The following is a 17,604-nucleotide window of genomic DNA, read 5'->3' on the forward strand; positions in this document are numbered from 1 at the left end:
CGGCCCTGTGTACTCCCTCATCCCCTTCCACTCTGCACCATGCCGTCTGCAGCTCCTAGGAATGTGTGTGTGTGTGTGTGTGTGTGTGTGTGTGTGTTTGTAAACTGGTGTATCAAAACCCATAATGTAAATCAAATGTGGATAGAAGAACTGTCTTTATAACACCAGCATAAATCTTTCTTAGTGGTGAACTTGCTTTCAATGTCTTTTATAACATAATGAATAGAGGTGCGTACTTTTAGAGGCACATATCCGATGGTGTAGGCTTCCACCTTTTTGACCATTATGCTACTATGGCCAGTTCCAAAGACCTCACATTAATGGAAGCCTTTCCATCATCTTCTAGATACAATCAGCCCCCTCAGGTAAAAGTATTGCAGTTCATTTCCACATTCTAACAGCTGTAATTTTAAATGTTTCTGAAGAATGCAAGATGCATTCCTGACATTGGTAACAATGTGCAGTTCAGAATTTGTCACACATGCCTCTATTAGGTATATTTGATGGATAATGCAATAATTTCAACTAGCGTCCTTTCTACCCTGCAGTTAAAGTATGTGATCGCCCTTGGTAAAATCTCTATTACAATACATTTTTTGAATGTGGAGAATCTGACTGTGCTCCTTTTTTATCTGTAATTTATATATATACAAATAGCTTTACCTCCATATTTTATAAATGCTAGTTGCATGCTGGCACCCACGCTTACTTGCAGATACAACTTTGGGATTAAAAAACAAGGTCAGCGTAAGGTTTTTAAAAAAGCATGTTTTATATGTGTTAAATGGTTATGTTTAGCCTTTATATAAAAGAATCCACTGAGATCAGTGTAACTGCAGTGTTTTTAAAGAAGGATGCCATTTCATTGTTATTAGATAGTGAAGTTTTTAGCCTATTGCTAACTTTTTTGGTCAGTGTATAGACAGGAAACTTCCATGTATCAGACAGTTTGTTTAATAGGTTTTAATGTTTTCATTCTCTTTGCCTTTCACCTAATTTATGAAAAGCTACTAATTTAGTTAGATGAATATCAAATACAGTTGCTTTTTTAGCTGGATCTCATTATGTCAGAACTGGAATACCTAGTTAATGGAATAAATAATAAAGAATGTGGACACTGTTGGAAATCTAAAATCCTCAGTGAATGTTTTAGTTAAACTGTACAATTCCAGGAAAATGTGTTATGTACATGAGATACACCTGAATATACAGATTGCCTGTAGACTGAAAGGCTATATTGCAGCTGTTTAAAGCTAGACACCTGTATATGGTTATTTTATTTTATCAGTTAACTGAGCCTTGGTTGTTGAACAGTCATGCTAGAGAAAAGGTTTGGCATGAAGCATGCTAGGCCACTGTTCATTTAGCTTTTGTCTGTTCTTGTGTCACTAAATGCAAGTCAGATTTTGTCTCAATTAATTTAATTTGCATTTTTTAGGGAAGAGAGTTTTGAATGGCCATAAATGTTTCCCCTGTTCACTGGAATTTGTTGTTTACTACAAAAATACATGCAGGCTCCACCCTAGCACTCCAGACATTATGAGAAGATATTCCAGTGCCCCAGTAGACACGAGCAAACATTTTTTGCCCAAACAATTTTCACTAAAATAGTATGCAAATGCACATTCATTTCACTGAGTTGTTTGAACTGGGACAGGAGGAGAAGGAAACAAAACACAATTCTGAAAAAGTTAAAACATATATTTTTCAACATTTTCCAAATTAGAATCTCCGTTTTTCAGTTTGAAGACTTTCGTTTCATCATTTTTTAAATCGGGCATCTGCCAAAGTAGGCCCTCACCTATGAAAGCTTATACCTCTCTGAACCAGTCAGTCTCAAAGATGCCACTCTTCCTACCTTCTGCCTAACATTTTGGAAACAAAATCCTTTGATTCCCCCTGCTTCTCCCTCCTCCCCTTAAATGACTTTTCCTTTGGAAGTGTACAAAAAAAAGGTACACTTCAGGTCAAACAAAACATTTAACTTGGACAAAAGCAAATTGGCTTTGACTTTTCAGAACTGGAAGTAAACTGAAAAATCAGTTCTTTGTATAGCCGACTGATCAGGATTTAACTTCATGGAGGTAGGTGCTCCTAGTTTGATGAACAAATGGTCATGCCTCTATCTTTGTACATAAATAATCTTTAGGAACCCTCCTTTTGTCCAAGTGTGGGGGTAGGGACAGTGGAGTAAACTGCACATTTGGGCATGTTTCTCCATGTTTCTCTTGAGCCACATGTTAAATGATGTTTATGTTAAATATGTTGCTGGACAGTTGTCTGCTACTTCTCTGTTGCTGCTACAGTTGTCTGGACTGGATAGTTGTCAGCTACTTCTCTGTTCCTCCCGCACCACCAGGATGGAAAGGGATGGAAGTTTATCTGTCCAAAAACATAAAACATAAAAGAAATACTAATCAGTGTTAAGAGAGAAAATGACAGAGTAGATACATTGCTCACTGAAATGGACTTGGTCTTAAGTCAGATAGCAAATCTTATAGACTACATTTCTTTTGCAGTTTATTTTGCTGACTAATTTGATCCTTTCATTGAACAGGGGTGAAAAACTATTCAGTAAATTTACTTTTGTCTCTCCAAATAAATATGAAAGAGTTGTCTCCTCTTTTTAAAGGAAAATGATATGAAGAATATCAGCAGAAATCAGTTCTCAGAAATCAGTTACTGGACAGACTTAATTGAAATTAATATTTCTGAAAGGTTTGCTTGGCAAAAATCTTGATCTGATTTGTGACTCCTTTTTTTTTTTTTAATTTAGGGAGCTAACGCTCTTGTTACCTACACTATTATCAGTGGTGCTGATGACAGTTTCCATATTGATCCCGAGTCTGGAGATCTGATAGCCACTAAACGTTTGGACAGAGAACGTCGCTCCAAATATTCTCTGCTGGTTCGTGCTGATGATGGTCTGCAGTCCTCAGACATGAGAATAAACATTACTGTTAGTGATGTTAATGACCATACCCCAAAATTCTCCAAACCAGTTTATTCTTTTGACATACCAGAGGATACTACCCCAGGTAAGTAAAAAACAACCCTTTTATTTTCTAAAATTGTTGTTCTGTTTTATTTTCATATGAACTCGACAGCAGTGAGCATTAATGTTGTCACTATTATCAGTTCATTTGACTGATAGTCATCCAGCTTGTCTCATGTGTGCAGTCACTTCTTATGATTGAAGTGCAGAAGTTGACAGGGAGCTAAAATTCAGAAGCTGAAATATGGGGCTTTTTAGCAGTGGTACCAATATAGTAAGTTCTGAAAATAATTCCATTACTTTGTTTTTCATAAATGCAAAGGTGTAGCTAAATGTTTCCTTAGAGGATCAAATTCTACTTTCTAGAAACCCTCTCTATGCTCTCTTTCAAGCACATCCCACTCAGTCATACCATAGTCATAGGCCTGAAGGTGAGACCCATTCCCCATTCATTCTCTTCTTTCTGAGGGCAAAGTAGGAAGTAATGTTTAGTGGAAGTAACCTATACTTTTCAGTCCCCTTTTGTAGGGGAAAAGAAGTAGGGAGATGGACAGGTTTAGCTATTAGCAAGAGAAAGAGTACTCCAGATACCCAAGCTAGTTTTCTGAGGGAAAAAAAAAATACACAAAAAATGTTGAATGAGCTAATTCTGTTTGGCTTGAAAAAAAAGGAAAGTATGTTGGGGGAAGACGTATGATAGCAATTTTGAAATATTTGAAAAGCTGCCAGAAGGAAGAGGCAGAATAATTGTTTTCCTTTGCCACAGAAGGTGGGATGAAAAGCAATGGGTTTGAACTACAGCAAAGCATATATAGATCAAGTCTCAGAAAAAAAAAACAGGACAAATCACAGAGGCATAGAGTGCTGCATAAAACTTAGCATCTGGTTTCTAAGGATTTCATAACAACTATTATGTAAAGCAGGGGTGGCTAACCTATATCACAGGTGTCATAAGTGACATGGGAAACCCCTGTGTGGTATGTGGCAGACTGAGGAGGGCGTAGGCAACACAGTGGTAGATAGGGGAAAAACTAAAAAGCAAAACATCAGATCAGTGGTAGATAGGGAGTACAAGGTAGAAAACAGCGCAGTGGATCAGCTATGGAAAAGGGATCAAAGTAGTGCACGACTAATTTGTGGCATGCCTACCAAAAAGGTTAACTCTTGCTGCTCTAAAAGAGTGGAACCTCCTTTGATTTTGTGGGTAGGAAGGAGTACCTCTACCAGGTACTCATACAAAGCAATGTTGCATATATGACTAAGGACCGACATTCAAAATGCTTGGGCCTGAATTGATTCATGCTTTGCAGATTAGTCTAACCTGAAAAGCTTGAACTGATTTAGAGGTGGATAGACATTCCCTTTTCATTCCAGAAATGCAGGCACATGCCTGCACTGGCTCAGGCTAGAAGCTGGGGGGTGCTAGAGCAGCCCTCCCTCTCTTCCAAAGTGCTGAGCTAGGGGGTGGGGACAAAGCCATACCACAGCAGGATGGTCTGATTAAGGAGGGGTTCCCCCCACCCCCTCCTGACAAGGAGGGAGCCAGCAGGGAGTTGATAACAGAGCACTGAGTTACACAACAGAGAGTTACACAGGAAGTTGTTAGCATTTATGACCCCATCAACAAAACAAAAGGATCTCTCATTAGTACAAGCTGTTCTTAAACACCACTTTCCAAGGAAGAAATGGAGGGACATTACCACCTACCTATTGATTACCTCCAAAAAGCCCTAAATCGACACTGTCCTGTCTGCCTTTGTCCTGTGTCCCACAGGATGGACCATAGCCAGCATGTGGTATGCTACCTAATGCTGAGAGGTGTCTGTGTAGGGTAGAGGGGAAGCAGGATCCCTGCCTGAGCAGGGAGGGGGGGAGAAGAGCAGAAGGAAGCTGGGCAGATGCCTACAGTCTCTGCTGGAGCTGCAGCTAGGAAGCAGAGGAGAGGGGAGGGGCCTACCCTCCTAGGCTGGAGCAGAGAGCAGAGCCCTGCCCAGCAAAGCATCTGGGATGCTGGAGGATTAAAACCAGGTAGGGGTGTGGGACAGAGGTTGCATAAACTGGTTTGAGCCAAATCAGTTAAATCTGATACTACTTAACCAGGTTTATCTCAAACTGGTTTCAGCCATTTTCAAACTGGCTTATGTGTACTGAACATCTGTTCCATTAGGTTTAATCCAGTTTCTGATCACTTAAGTGGTTTATGTGTAATTTCTATCCCTAGCCTGTGTGTTTGTGTCTGTGTGTGTGTATACGTATACACATGCACACACACATGCACACGCACCGAATTACATTGTCTAGTGAGATGTTTAAGCACTTTAATTGTTTTTTTTTAAGTTAATTCAGATTAATTTTCCTTAGTGACTTCCTGAAAGTGATCACTTAACTTGGTACATCCTTGATTAGTTGGTTTAATTCAGATCATCAGTATTGTTTTGTATAGTTTTGGGGTTTTTTTCCATGTAGAGTTTAGTGTATGGTAAGTGAATATACAGTGGGTTCCAGAACCTAATTCTAGGATTTTTGTTTAATTTAAAAATATTTTACATAAAAGACAATATTCCAGTATTTCAGATTTACATTGTCAGCTACACACTGTTAACACAATAATTGCCAAATTGTGCCCTTTATTCAATTTAGTCTCTATGCCTTGATGAGAACTGATTATATAATGAATGAAAAATTGTCATTTTTCCCAACAATGAAGATTGCTATGGCCTCTGTTAGCACATAATTTAAAACAGAGGAATTGTATGCTGCATCCCAAACACTGAATCTCCTGTCATGCCAGATCTGCATGGCACTAAATACAGTGTTTGGAACAGAGCATAAAATATCTACTTTCACAGTTACACCACTGTTAAGTTTCCCCCAGCGCAGCTGTTCCTAGGTGTGTGTGTGGGGGGGGGGGCGCAATCTGGGCAACTGCCCTGGGCCCTGCGGAATTGGGTGGAGTACTGGCAGCATGGAGCTGGGCAGAGCAGTGGCTCTGCGTCCAGCTACTCGCTTCCCACCCCCTGCTGCCACCACTGCCAATGGGAGCTGCAACTTGTTCAGGTCTGGAGCCCATGGGATCGAAGCAGGGGTGGGGCTCCACATGGGATGATTTGCCAAGGTCCCACACCCTGCTCAGGTTCCCTCTGGCCCCAAGATCAGGCAGGTGAGAGCTCTGTCCTGGACTCAGGACTTCCACAACAACCCCCCCGCAAATTCCAGATCCTTGGCTGTTGGGGCTAGGCCCAACCATCAGGTTATTGTCAGACCCAGCTTTGACAATCCCAGGTCCAGTTTGAGACCCAGGGCTGTCTAGAATGGGCCTGACACTTAGCTGATTGTTGGACCCAGCCCTAGCAATCCAGTTTGAGACCAAGAGCCATCAGGACTAGGTTCAGCAATCAGTTTGTCAGACCAGCCCTCAGACAGTCCAGCTGCGTATGTGATTTTTTAGAAGTTCCTGGACACCAGGACTCTGAGATTTAGGAACCTCTTATATCCTGGGATTCCTTGTTTCAGGAAGTCTAAAAACTGGATTCAGTGCTGCTGCCTGCAGCCCAGCATTTTAAAGTGCTTTTCCTTGCAGCTGTGGAAGGGCCTGAATAGCAAGACAGAAAAGACTGCTGGGCTCATGAATCGCCAGGTTCTTAGCAGTCAGAGTCCCTCAGTTCTCTCTACCAGGGAACATTGCAACTTGCTTTCCTAGCAGCACATTTTCAGCATTGGCACCAGGGTAGTCCCAGTCCTAATGCTGACCCCTGTTTTCATACCAAAGCTGACAATCAGTTGTCACCATTGGCATGGGGGTGCTACACATTCAGTTTATGGTGCATATAAATGAGCCACAAAGATGTTCCACATATTTTATGGAACATCCTTATGGCTGGTTTGTCACTTAATGGAACACAAAGTTATCTGAATTTGTAGCACAATTACTGTTTATGTTGTGATTAACACATTAATCAGAGCATAACAGTAACGTGTGCCAGGAACCTATCTGATGGTGGCAGCAGCCCAAGAAGCTCTGCTTTTAAACATATGAAAATAGCTATTGAGAGTTGCTGAGGCTGCCTCTAGTGATGGATTCTGAGTTTTAAGTAGCTTATGTCATCTTACTTTTTTATTGCGTACAGACCACTTCTGTAGATTGTATGAAGGTCCCTCATATACCTTCCTAGCCCTACGCACTTCAGTAAGGCCAGTTATAATCTGACCCTTATTTATTCATAAAATGAAATGGCATTTGATAGGATTACTATACATTTGGTAATCTAATCCAGTTTTAGGACTGCCTTTTAGCCAATTAACATGTAATCAGCAATGTTAGAACATTAGGTAATTAAATATACAAAACTGAAACCAGAATGTTCAGCTTGATTACACAGACAAAATCATAACACTAATGTTCATTTTGAAAATGAATAGTTTTCATTGTCATATTGTTCCAAAACAATTAAATTCATTGTTGAAGCATGTTATTTATTTGATTCCATGGAAAAACAAATGATTTTCTGTCTTGGAAACACAGTGATTATAATTAGTATTAAAAATAGTTAATAGTAAATGCTAACACCCAGTTTCCAAACTTCAGTAAAGCAACTCAGCATTATCAGATTAAGCAGTGTAAAAGTAAGTTCAATAGAACAAATTCAAAGGAACTAGGAATTGTACTTCAGTAAGGACTACTTTAAAAATGGACCCCTACACTTTTACACATGCTCCAGAGGTTGTGGGGGGTGGGGCAGCACTTAATTAGAGCAGCTGCAAGAGTCTCTTTAATTAAAGCACTGCTGCATTTCACGTATCGGCATCCCCACACTTAAAAATGGCAGTGGGGCCACTTGAACTAAAGCTCATTCAATGAGCCCCCACTGCTGCCTTTTTTAAGTATGGGGATGCTGATACACAAGACGTAGGAGGCTGCTGGAGAATAATTACCATGCTCCAGCAGACTAAATTAAACAAGTCTGCTCTGACATGCTGTAATTACAGCACATCAGAGCAAGCATCCCACAAATCTACAGGCACCCAGAGTACTCAGTCAAGATTCCAAAAAAAAAAATCCTTTCTCACCTATTCATGCTTTACAGCCTCTGTGCTTGTGTATAGGAACATCTAGTGAGGGATCTTTGTTTCCTGCCCAGTTACTTAGGACAATATTTTAAAAAATTGAAACAGACTGTTAGACACTGAACAAACATTACAAATTTAAATCATTCCTTTCAAAAAAAGATTGAACAAATAAGTTTTAATAAATTCCTCATATTTATAAATGCTTGAGGTTAGGCTTTCTCTAGCATTAGAAGGAAATACTAATGGGAGAGAGTATTTTTCCATCTGAATTCTATTTCAGTGTTCAAACATAATTCTATTTAACAACAAAGTAAGTATTCCTGCCCGTGGTTCTAAGCACTAAAAGTTATTTAAAATAATCTGTACAGGAATACCCACCTACCTGGTAGTCTTCAAAACTTGCATGATACAAAATTATTAGAAAACAAAATCTATTTGTATGGTTGGAAAGTCAGTGAAATTATAAATGGAATAGTTCCGCAGCCCTATAAAATAATAATAATAATATAAAAAACTTGCAATTTGCAAGTTTTTTTTCTAAATGAAGAGACCTGTTCCACAAGATTGCTTGGTTGAAGGTTCCATACATTATTATATTTTCTTCCTATTTTTTTATAGGACTTCCTCATTCTTGCTGTCTAACCGAGTTCTTGTATTGTCTTGTGTAGGTTCTTTAGTGGCAGCCATCTTAGCTACCGATGATGATTCTGGAGTAAATGGAGAAATCACATACACCGTGAGTGAAGATGATGAGGACGGCATTTTTTTCCTGAATCCAGTCACTGGAGTCTTTAATCTGACTCGCATTTTAGACTATGAAATGCAGCAATATTATATTCTTACCGTCCGTGCAGAAGATGGAGGCGGTCAATACACTGCCATCAGAGTTTACTTCAACATATTAGATGTAAATGATAATCCACCCTTATTCAGTTTGGCCTCATACAGTACATCTCTCATGGAGGATCTACCTCCAGGATCTACAATCCTCAACTTTAATGTTACTGATGCAGATGATGGTATGTGCTTCCTTACATTCTTTAACTTCTCATAACACATGACTATTAGTTCAGTATTTAAACATTTGCTTATGAGAGGCAAATAGTGGTAATTTTCTGCAGTGCAATATGTAAGTTATTACTTTTTGATGAACCATGTTTAAGTGTTGGTTTATTTCTTCCAATGTTTTTATTTTCCAAAAGTGGTGAAGATATCAGAAATCTATGTGCATACCCACTTAGACATACATGTCTTGAAGTACTTTAAGTATAGAGCATACGTACAATATCTAAATATGAAAATAAAAATTAAACGTGTAACCCCTCTTGGGACAGAGTGTGAATGGGTAGCTGAGGTGACTCAGTTTCCTCAACAGTACAACAGCTTAACAATAGAGTACGACACTCTTATTTACACCCATAGGCGTTAGAACAGTGATCTGTAATAACCCATAAAATCATGCGTGGAAACCTGACAACAAAATTACCTCCTTAACTGGGCAACTTAAAACCCTGACCCCAAACAGTCCCACAAGGACCCTTCAAGGGGAGAATCTTGACCTTGTACACAGCCCAAGCTGTTCCAGATGGTACAAGGACTTTCACCACTTTACAACCACACTGACTGCACTGACTTCTGCAGCCTTTTCAGCACAAGTTCCACAGGTCCAGTTCCACAGCAGAAGTCAATTTAACTCCTCATTTTGGGTCTCCTTTGTAGGGAAGTCGATCTCTTCCCAGCTGTAATCAAACCATGCATAATACAGAGCCCCCAGAGAGTGTATGGTTCTGGCTGAATCCTGGGAGCTGCATGTAGTGACATGGAGCTGGCCCAGCCCTCTGGCATGCACTTTCGAGCCAAATCAGGCTGGCTCTGTGCCAGCACATGGGGCTCCCAGCACTGCAAGTGGGATCTGCGCGCCATTAAGCTGGGCCGGTTCTATGCCTCCACATGGGGCTTCCAGCAGTCCAAGGGGAAGCTGCACATGGAGACATGGAACCTGCCTAGCATGATGGCACATGGACCAGAAGCCACAGGGAGTTGCATGCCATTGGGCCAGGCGGCCTCTGTGCTGTCACGTAGGGCTCCTGCACAGACCCCTGCCCCCAACAAACCCCCCACTCACCCCCCACCACACCTCTTCACACACACACCCACAAATCCCAACCCTTACACCCCCACACACAATATACAAGAGTAAGACTTTATTTTGAGTTATCATGCAATCACCTCTATATACACTAAGCAAACACATGTAAATTAAGACAAAAATATATATTTTTAATAAAATGAAAATATATTGTAGTAGATGTTTGATTTTTATCATATGATTTGTTTTTTCTCTGGTTCCAAGATGGCAAACCCCCTTGCCAAAAAGAGTACTTCTGTGGGCAAGGGGGTTGAACTTCCAGTGGCAATGGTAAGGGGTTAGGGGTGAGACTTCTGGTCCCAAGATGGTGATCAGGGGGTGAAGCGCCTGTCAAGGGGTAGGGCTACTCTTTCAGCCCTTGACAATTCACCAGAAGTCATTAAGTAGCCCTCCAGCTGAAATATTGCCCCCCTCCCCACCTACCGATTTAACCCTTCACAACCTATGGGCAGCAGTTACAAACGTTTTTATCCATATTATGGTTTTAAAGCACATCTACATGGTCTAGCTGTTTTGTTTGTTTTTTTTTCCTTAAAATTTCAAGTATATTCTAAAACAGTCACTACAAGGATGAATGCAGGTGAGGCCCCCCTCCCCCAAAGATAGTCCTAGCAGGAGACCCATAACTATATTCTGTACAAGTGCTTTAATCTACAGATTACCAGTACAGCAGTTCAAGAAAAGTTTTTAATAAAGCATAAGGAAATGCCTCCTTATAAGGGTTTAATCCTTGGATTATTTTACACCATAGTAAGAGAATTTAGGAAGTGACAACCAGTTGGGATTTGAAAGTAATAATCAGGATAAATTGCCTGGCAAATTGAGAGAGAGGTCAGGATTTCTTAGAGTGATATCTTTTATCAGTACAGCTATGTAGTTGGGTTATAGTTTGAAAGGCTTTCTAATGCAAGACATTCTTTGACAGCATATTAACAATATGTTATATAGTTTATGCCTACAATTTCTAATGACAATGAATTATTATGTGTATAAAATACTTTAAAATGTCATGCAGGTTTTAAATTGAGGATTTTTTTTGTGATATCTCTTAGACAGATAGCCTTCTCCGATTCAGAGCACTTATGTCACATTGAATTCCTTGTGATATAGGAATCTGCTAAAATGTTTCCCTGAATCCAGGCTTGTACAAACATGACTCAAGTTGGTTGGGAATTTTTCAACAAAACAATTTTTCATCAGAAAATAATGATTGATCAAAACAGAGCCTTTTAGGAGCATTCCAATTTTGATACAGCTTTTATTGGAAACACTTTTTTTCGGCTCAGAATGTAAGGGAGTAAAAATGAGAAAAATATCTACCCACCCTTGAAATAAACGGTTGTCTACTTTTGTAACTGGCTTAACCACCCAGTTGACAGTTTTGGAGTGGGTCTCCCTCAGACTCTTTCCAGTTCTTTCTTTCCCTCATTATTTATATATTTATTTATTTTTGTTGCTTTTTTTTTCATTGTTTGGAAATCATGGAGTTTTTTTGTGTGTATTTTTTTTTGCAAAAAGCATAAGTTCTTCTCTTGTGGAAAGGGAAAAATGTTTGAAATCTCAAATGACTTCATTACAGGAAAATAGTTTGCCCAGTCAGTTCTGTACACCTCTCCCACCGAAATTCATGAAGTTCTAGTAGACTAAACCCCTAGAAGGACTATCAAGCAATTCTGGTATATAACGTTTCATTTTAGATTCCATGAAAATGACAATTTTAATATCACTTACAACTTGTGGACCTTATTGTCCATTGTTTGCATTTGTTACATCTCTGTAGTAAAGATATTAAATGCTTCCAGATCATAAGCATAACAGTGCACAAATTGACACTCAATTGCCATTGGTATAAAAAACTGCTCAAGTGCAGGGCAGTAAAAAATCAAAGCAATATCTTGCCTTTTATGTCTTATAGTAAGTTTATTTTCCCAACAATCTAGATTTTAAAATTACTATAAGATACACTGCTTTACATGAACATGCTGCAGGCTTGGACAATCTCTAACCTGAGCAAAAGTTACAAGCTATTTGTGATGCCATTTCAATCTTGGAACCTAAAGATTGAATCCACCTTGGACCCATCATCTAAAACAGGGTAAAAGTTACTACTGTGTATCTCCATAAATAGCCTATAGATTATGATCTGAATGGGGCTCTTTTGGGAAATTGTCTGATTATTTATGTTAAATGATTAAGGAAGACTGCTGCAGTCATGAAAGGGGCATTGTTTTATATCAGGCTACATCCGTGAATCTAAGATAAATGCTAATAAAAGCTGAAAACTGAAACAGCAAAATACTCCCATTGTCATTTTCCTGTTTGACACACCTCTTGGGAAACAATAGTTGTTTACGTCAGTTTGAGTTGCTCTGTATACAAAGGCATAGTAAGTATAAATGGGAATGCCATGCAGCTTTCAAGCATTTACAATAGGGTAAAAAACTCCAGTTTCCTAAAATATTTAGGCATCCATTACAGGGGGTGATTTTTTTTCCATAAGAAATTAATACAAAAACTATGTTCAATTGTAAAACCAGTAATTTTGGAAGATGCCAAGTGTCAGCAAAACCTGAGTTAGCTGCCCAAACAGGAAAGGACAGCTTGGTCTTGCGTCGTGGGCACTAGCCATGATAATATGAGTCCAGAGACACAAGAGTGCCAGTAGAAAATGTATTGCTTCTGCAAAAGGGTAGACTCCCGCCTTAAGGGCCAAGAGCTACGCCTGAGAGGGGTTGAACCCTATATATTTATATGTTTGTTTTACATAAGGTATAATGAGGTTAGTCATCATTACATATTTTTCTGTTAGTTATAATTATCTCTTGCAATTGTCATCATCGTAAGGGCATCTTCCTCTTTTCAGCTGAGGGCGCCTTCCTCTTTCCAGTTGAGTCAGGGTCACCTTCCTTTTTCCAGTTGGGTCAGGGTCGAGCCTCAGAATAGATGTCTTCTGTATTAGCACTTACATTTTCGTAAGATTACATTTAGTATTAGTATTACACATCTTAGTCATATATGCTTGGATTAAAACTGCCTACTAGTCAATTTGTTAGACAAATATTTAAACTTATGAACTACTCATGCCTGAACTTACAACTTACTCAATTAAGCAAGTTAGCCTATCTCTTATATCACAAAACACTCTTCACTGATTGATCGTGTAAGAAGTGTAGGAATCAAAACTCTTGAGAGAAAAACTTATAGGCAAAGTATTGCAGGAGTCATGCCCATGTCCCAGTTCTGGGTCCAACAGCCATGGTGCTGGGTGGCAGAGAGGCTGGTTCAGGCATGAGGATGCTGAAAGTGCAGAGCTGTGTGGCTAGGCTGCAGGCAGGAGTCAGCTCAGCCAGCCAGGAGCCAAGCTGGGTACAATTTACACCTGTGGTCAGTATCTACACATGTGTTTAATTGCAGTTAATTACTCCAAAGTAATATAGTACTGTCCCTGAGAGTACTGTCTTACTATGGCATAAATTAGTTTACTGCAGACTAATACCATGTGTAGATGGTGACACTTTACTTTACAGCCAATTAGTCTACTCTGCAGTAAAGACCATGCGTAGACACAGCCTCTGGGTCTCAGGTGTAGCGAAGTTTTAGAAAACAAAGGAAAACCCCTGTGGTCCCTTACTTCTCAATCTCATCATCACTAATCAAAGCAGCAGAGGGAACCCCTCTATTTTGGAAGCCTGATTTGTAATAATGAGGGTGAGTGAAAGAGACCCCCATCTCCCACTCAGCATTTGTTTTTAAAGAAATTGACTTTTTTTTCAGTTACTGTAAGAGTGATTGACTCTCAAGTTTTTCATTGGTTTCAGTATGGCCACAAAAGCAAATGTACAACATTAAGTGTAGGCATACATTTTTGCATAGTTGAGACACAAGAGATGGAGGGCTATAGTAGTTCATCTGTTTTAACAAGAAAGGTACAAATAAAAACCCAGCTATAATAGGATTATCACCTAGAAAAGGAATGGCAAGCTTAATAAAAATGTCATGAATTGGGAGAAGAATAGCAACTGCTGAAAACAGAATATGATTATGAATAAGTTGTGTCAGAAATAAAAAAGTATATGGATAAAAAATGGCAAATATATTGTACATAGAACGAGTAATAAAATGGACAAGGAAAAAAAGTAAAAAAAAACACCCCAGTAATAAAATATAAGAAGATTCTTGTTTGTTTTTAAATGTCTTCTCTTTCTTTACTGTCCAATATTTTACTCATCAAGTCATTGGCAAAACTCCTATTGTCTTAGATACAAGTAGGATTTCCAACTGATGAATCTGGTAGTTTTTGAGGTTCTTAGCACCTCATTAAAACTTAAGAACATTTTCATTAGTAGTATCAGTAGTGTTAAAAGTAAGATAAATTTATAATATCATAGTACTGACCTAGCACTTCACTTGTTCAAAGTAAGTTACAAACATGTATTCATTCATTTATCTAAATAGAGTAATCTTTTCTGAATGTCATGTATTATTTTTTCATGTTTGCTTTTAAAAGAATGATTTAGAGTCTTATTCCATTGAGAATAAAAATAGAAATGTTGAATATGTTGTTTACAGGAATCATTTTTCTTTCTTAAGAACTCAGTTGGAGGAGAAAATAAACTGTTGAGTGAAACTGGCAGAAAATACGAAGTAACAAAACATTTAAATATCCAGCTTCAGATTATGCAGAGTTGAAAAAGAAATATTTAGAGAAGGCCTGGTATTATATAAAAATCTATTAATTCTAATTCATAACAATTATGGCCAAAAAAACAAAGTATAGGATTTCAAAATTATTTATTTAATGTTTTACAGTTTCAGTGTTTAATTCAGAGGCCAGAGGAAAAAGTAGATCTCAGATTGCCATTTGAAAGAATAATACAAATATTCAAAATAAGCTCTGGGTTTCAATTTGTCAACATACGTTTTTTGGAAGTATACCATGCCTAAGGCGGCTTAGCATCATTGTCGAGACTCAAAATGTGTTTTACTTACTAGAACTGTAGATTCTTCTGTGGCAAAAATTGACAAATTTATATTATTGATGAGATAAGCGTTGTTCATTTGATATTTTTTATTTTTGTTCCATATATAAGATAAGAACTTCCATTTATTGGGTCAGACTACATATCTATTCAGCCCAGTATCCTGTCTCACACAAGGGCAAAGAGTGGATGCTGATGAAAAATGCCACGTCCAGAATTTCCTATCACCTGCTTTTCTCCCACCTTTCTTTCCATCATTCAAAAGTTTAGGAAGTTTTGAGTCAGTCTTTACGCCTTGCAGGCATGTGTAGTACCTACTGATGGAACATTCCTTATTGAATCTGTCTAATCTCCTTTAAATTTCACATCTTGCTGCAAGAAGCTCTACAAGTTTTTTTTCCCATGTGAAAAAACTCCCTTTTGTTACCTACTACCTGATAATTTCATTTTATTTCCCCTGATTCTAATATTGAGAGAGGCAGAAAATAAGTCTCTATTTACTTTCTCTGCATCATTTATTATTTATAATCTTCTGTCATGTCCCCCTTCAGGCTGAAATGCCCTAGCCTGTTTGGTCTCTCTTCATATGGAAACCCTTTCATACCTCTATGATCATGTATGTTATTCTTCTCTTTACCTAGTTCTGTATTATTTTTGAGAAGGGGGGATGGAAAAGGTACATCAGTAAACATTTTCAGTTTATAAATATTTTGTCAACACTTAACTGTGTAGGTGGTGACATTTGAGTAAAGCTGTCGATTTGACAAAATATAATATGTAACTATAATTTGTCCATATTTAATCACAGATGATAGAAAATAGGATGTGCTTCTCCTACATGTGAATGCATTATTTCAAAATGTAATGATTTTCCCATTTATTATTTTGAATAGTATTCTTACAGATTCATAATCCTACCAGGCATTTTACTTCATATATACATCTAAATCAGTGAGACCTGAATTATAGTTTTATTTTTGTTTTTCAGGCCCTAACTCTCAATTGTCCTACAGTATTGCATCAGGAGACAGCTTGGGCCAATTTAATATTGACAAGGATGGAGTTCTAAGCATCAAGAAGATTTTGGATCGGGAAAGTCAATCCTTTTATAGTCTTATTGTTCAAGTTCATGACATGGCTTCTCTCCCAGCTTCCAGATTTACAAGCACAACTCAAGTTTCAATAATTCTACTGGATGTGAATGACAACCCTCCCAACTTCATCTCTCCAAAACTGACCTACATTCCAGAAAACACTCCAATAGATACTATTGTTTTCAAAGCCCAAGCAACAGATCCAGACAGTGGCCCAAACAGCTATATTGAATATACTCTTCAGAGACCTTTAGGAAACAAATTCAGTATTGGCACTATTGATGGTGAAGTAAGGCTCACTGGAGAGCTTGATAGAGAAGCAGTTTCTAATTATACCTTGACTGTGGTAGCTACTGACAAAGGTCAGCCATCTCTGTCATCTTCTACAGATGTAGTTGTAATTGTTCTTGATATTAACGATAATAATCCCCTCTTTGCACAAAAGCAGTATAAAGTAGAGATTGATGAAAACACTCTGACAGGAACAGATCTGATCCAGGTGTTTGCTACAGATGGAGATGAAGAGACAAATGGGCAGGTTCGCTATACCATCATTAGTGGAAATACTAATAATGAGTTTAGGATCGACTCTGTTACCGGAGTGATAACAGTTGCCAAGCCATTGGACCGAGAGAAGGAGCCCGCCTACACTTTGACTGTTCAGTCATCTGATCGTGGAAGTAGCCCGAGGACTGATACCACTACTGTCAATATCATGCTGATGGACATTAACGATTTTATTCCTACATTTGAACTTTCTCCCTATTCTGTGAATGTCCCTGAGAATTTAGAGACACTTCCAAAAGTTATTTTACAGGTCAGTACATTTAGAGACAACATAGTGTACTTCTTCAAAATGTAAAGAATTCTAAAATGTTGTAAATACAACACAAAATAGCTTTTGTGAATACAAAAGAACATACTGTGTTGTTTTTTGTATAGTTGCCCAACTGCTTATTTCCTTTTTTATCCATACACTCAGATTGTAGGGGTCCACCCTATCCCCTTTGTTCCTGCTTCTTTGTCACAAATTCCTTCAGTTTGTTCTTTTCAGACTTCCTCTTCAATATGTGGGTAAAGCACTGTGACAGTTAAAGGAGAGTCATTAAATGTACACAGTAGCAGATTTTAGGGTGGGTATGCTGTGCGTTTTATTAAAACCATAAGTTGACTCCAAATTTGATCTTAATAATACTTTCACATGGAGGGAAAAAGAACAAATAATTATATATTTATTTTAAAGCATCATTTGAAATCCACTTGCCTTTTCTTTACAGCTAGTAGCTAACAGACTTCCAGGCATTTCAGTTTTTTGTCAAA

The 17,604-nt window shown here is 38.4% G+C and overlaps 1 protein-coding gene across 1 annotated transcript in view; it reads left to right on the top strand.

The window, feature by feature from the left end:
• Positions 1–17,604, top strand: part of FAT4 (FAT atypical cadherin 4) — a 236,424-nt gene that overhangs the window by 129,918 nt on the left and 88,902 nt on the right. Inside the window, exons 3-5 of the mRNA XM_019534025.1 lie at positions 2,777–3,038; positions 8,731–9,081; positions 16,179–17,101. Of these exons, the coding sequence (XP_019389570.1) occupies positions 2,777–3,038; positions 8,731–9,081; positions 16,179–17,101 (1,536 nt within the window). The remainder of the gene's footprint in view (positions 1–2,776; positions 3,039–8,730; positions 9,082–16,178; positions 17,102–17,604) is intronic.

This window comes from Crocodylus porosus, unplaced genomic scaffold, assembly GCF_001723895.1.
Source record: "Crocodylus porosus isolate Cpor-Errol unplaced genomic scaffold, CroPor_comp1, whole genome shotgun sequence".
Classification (NCBI taxonomy): Eukaryota; Metazoa; Chordata; order Crocodylia; family Crocodylidae; genus Crocodylus; species Crocodylus porosus.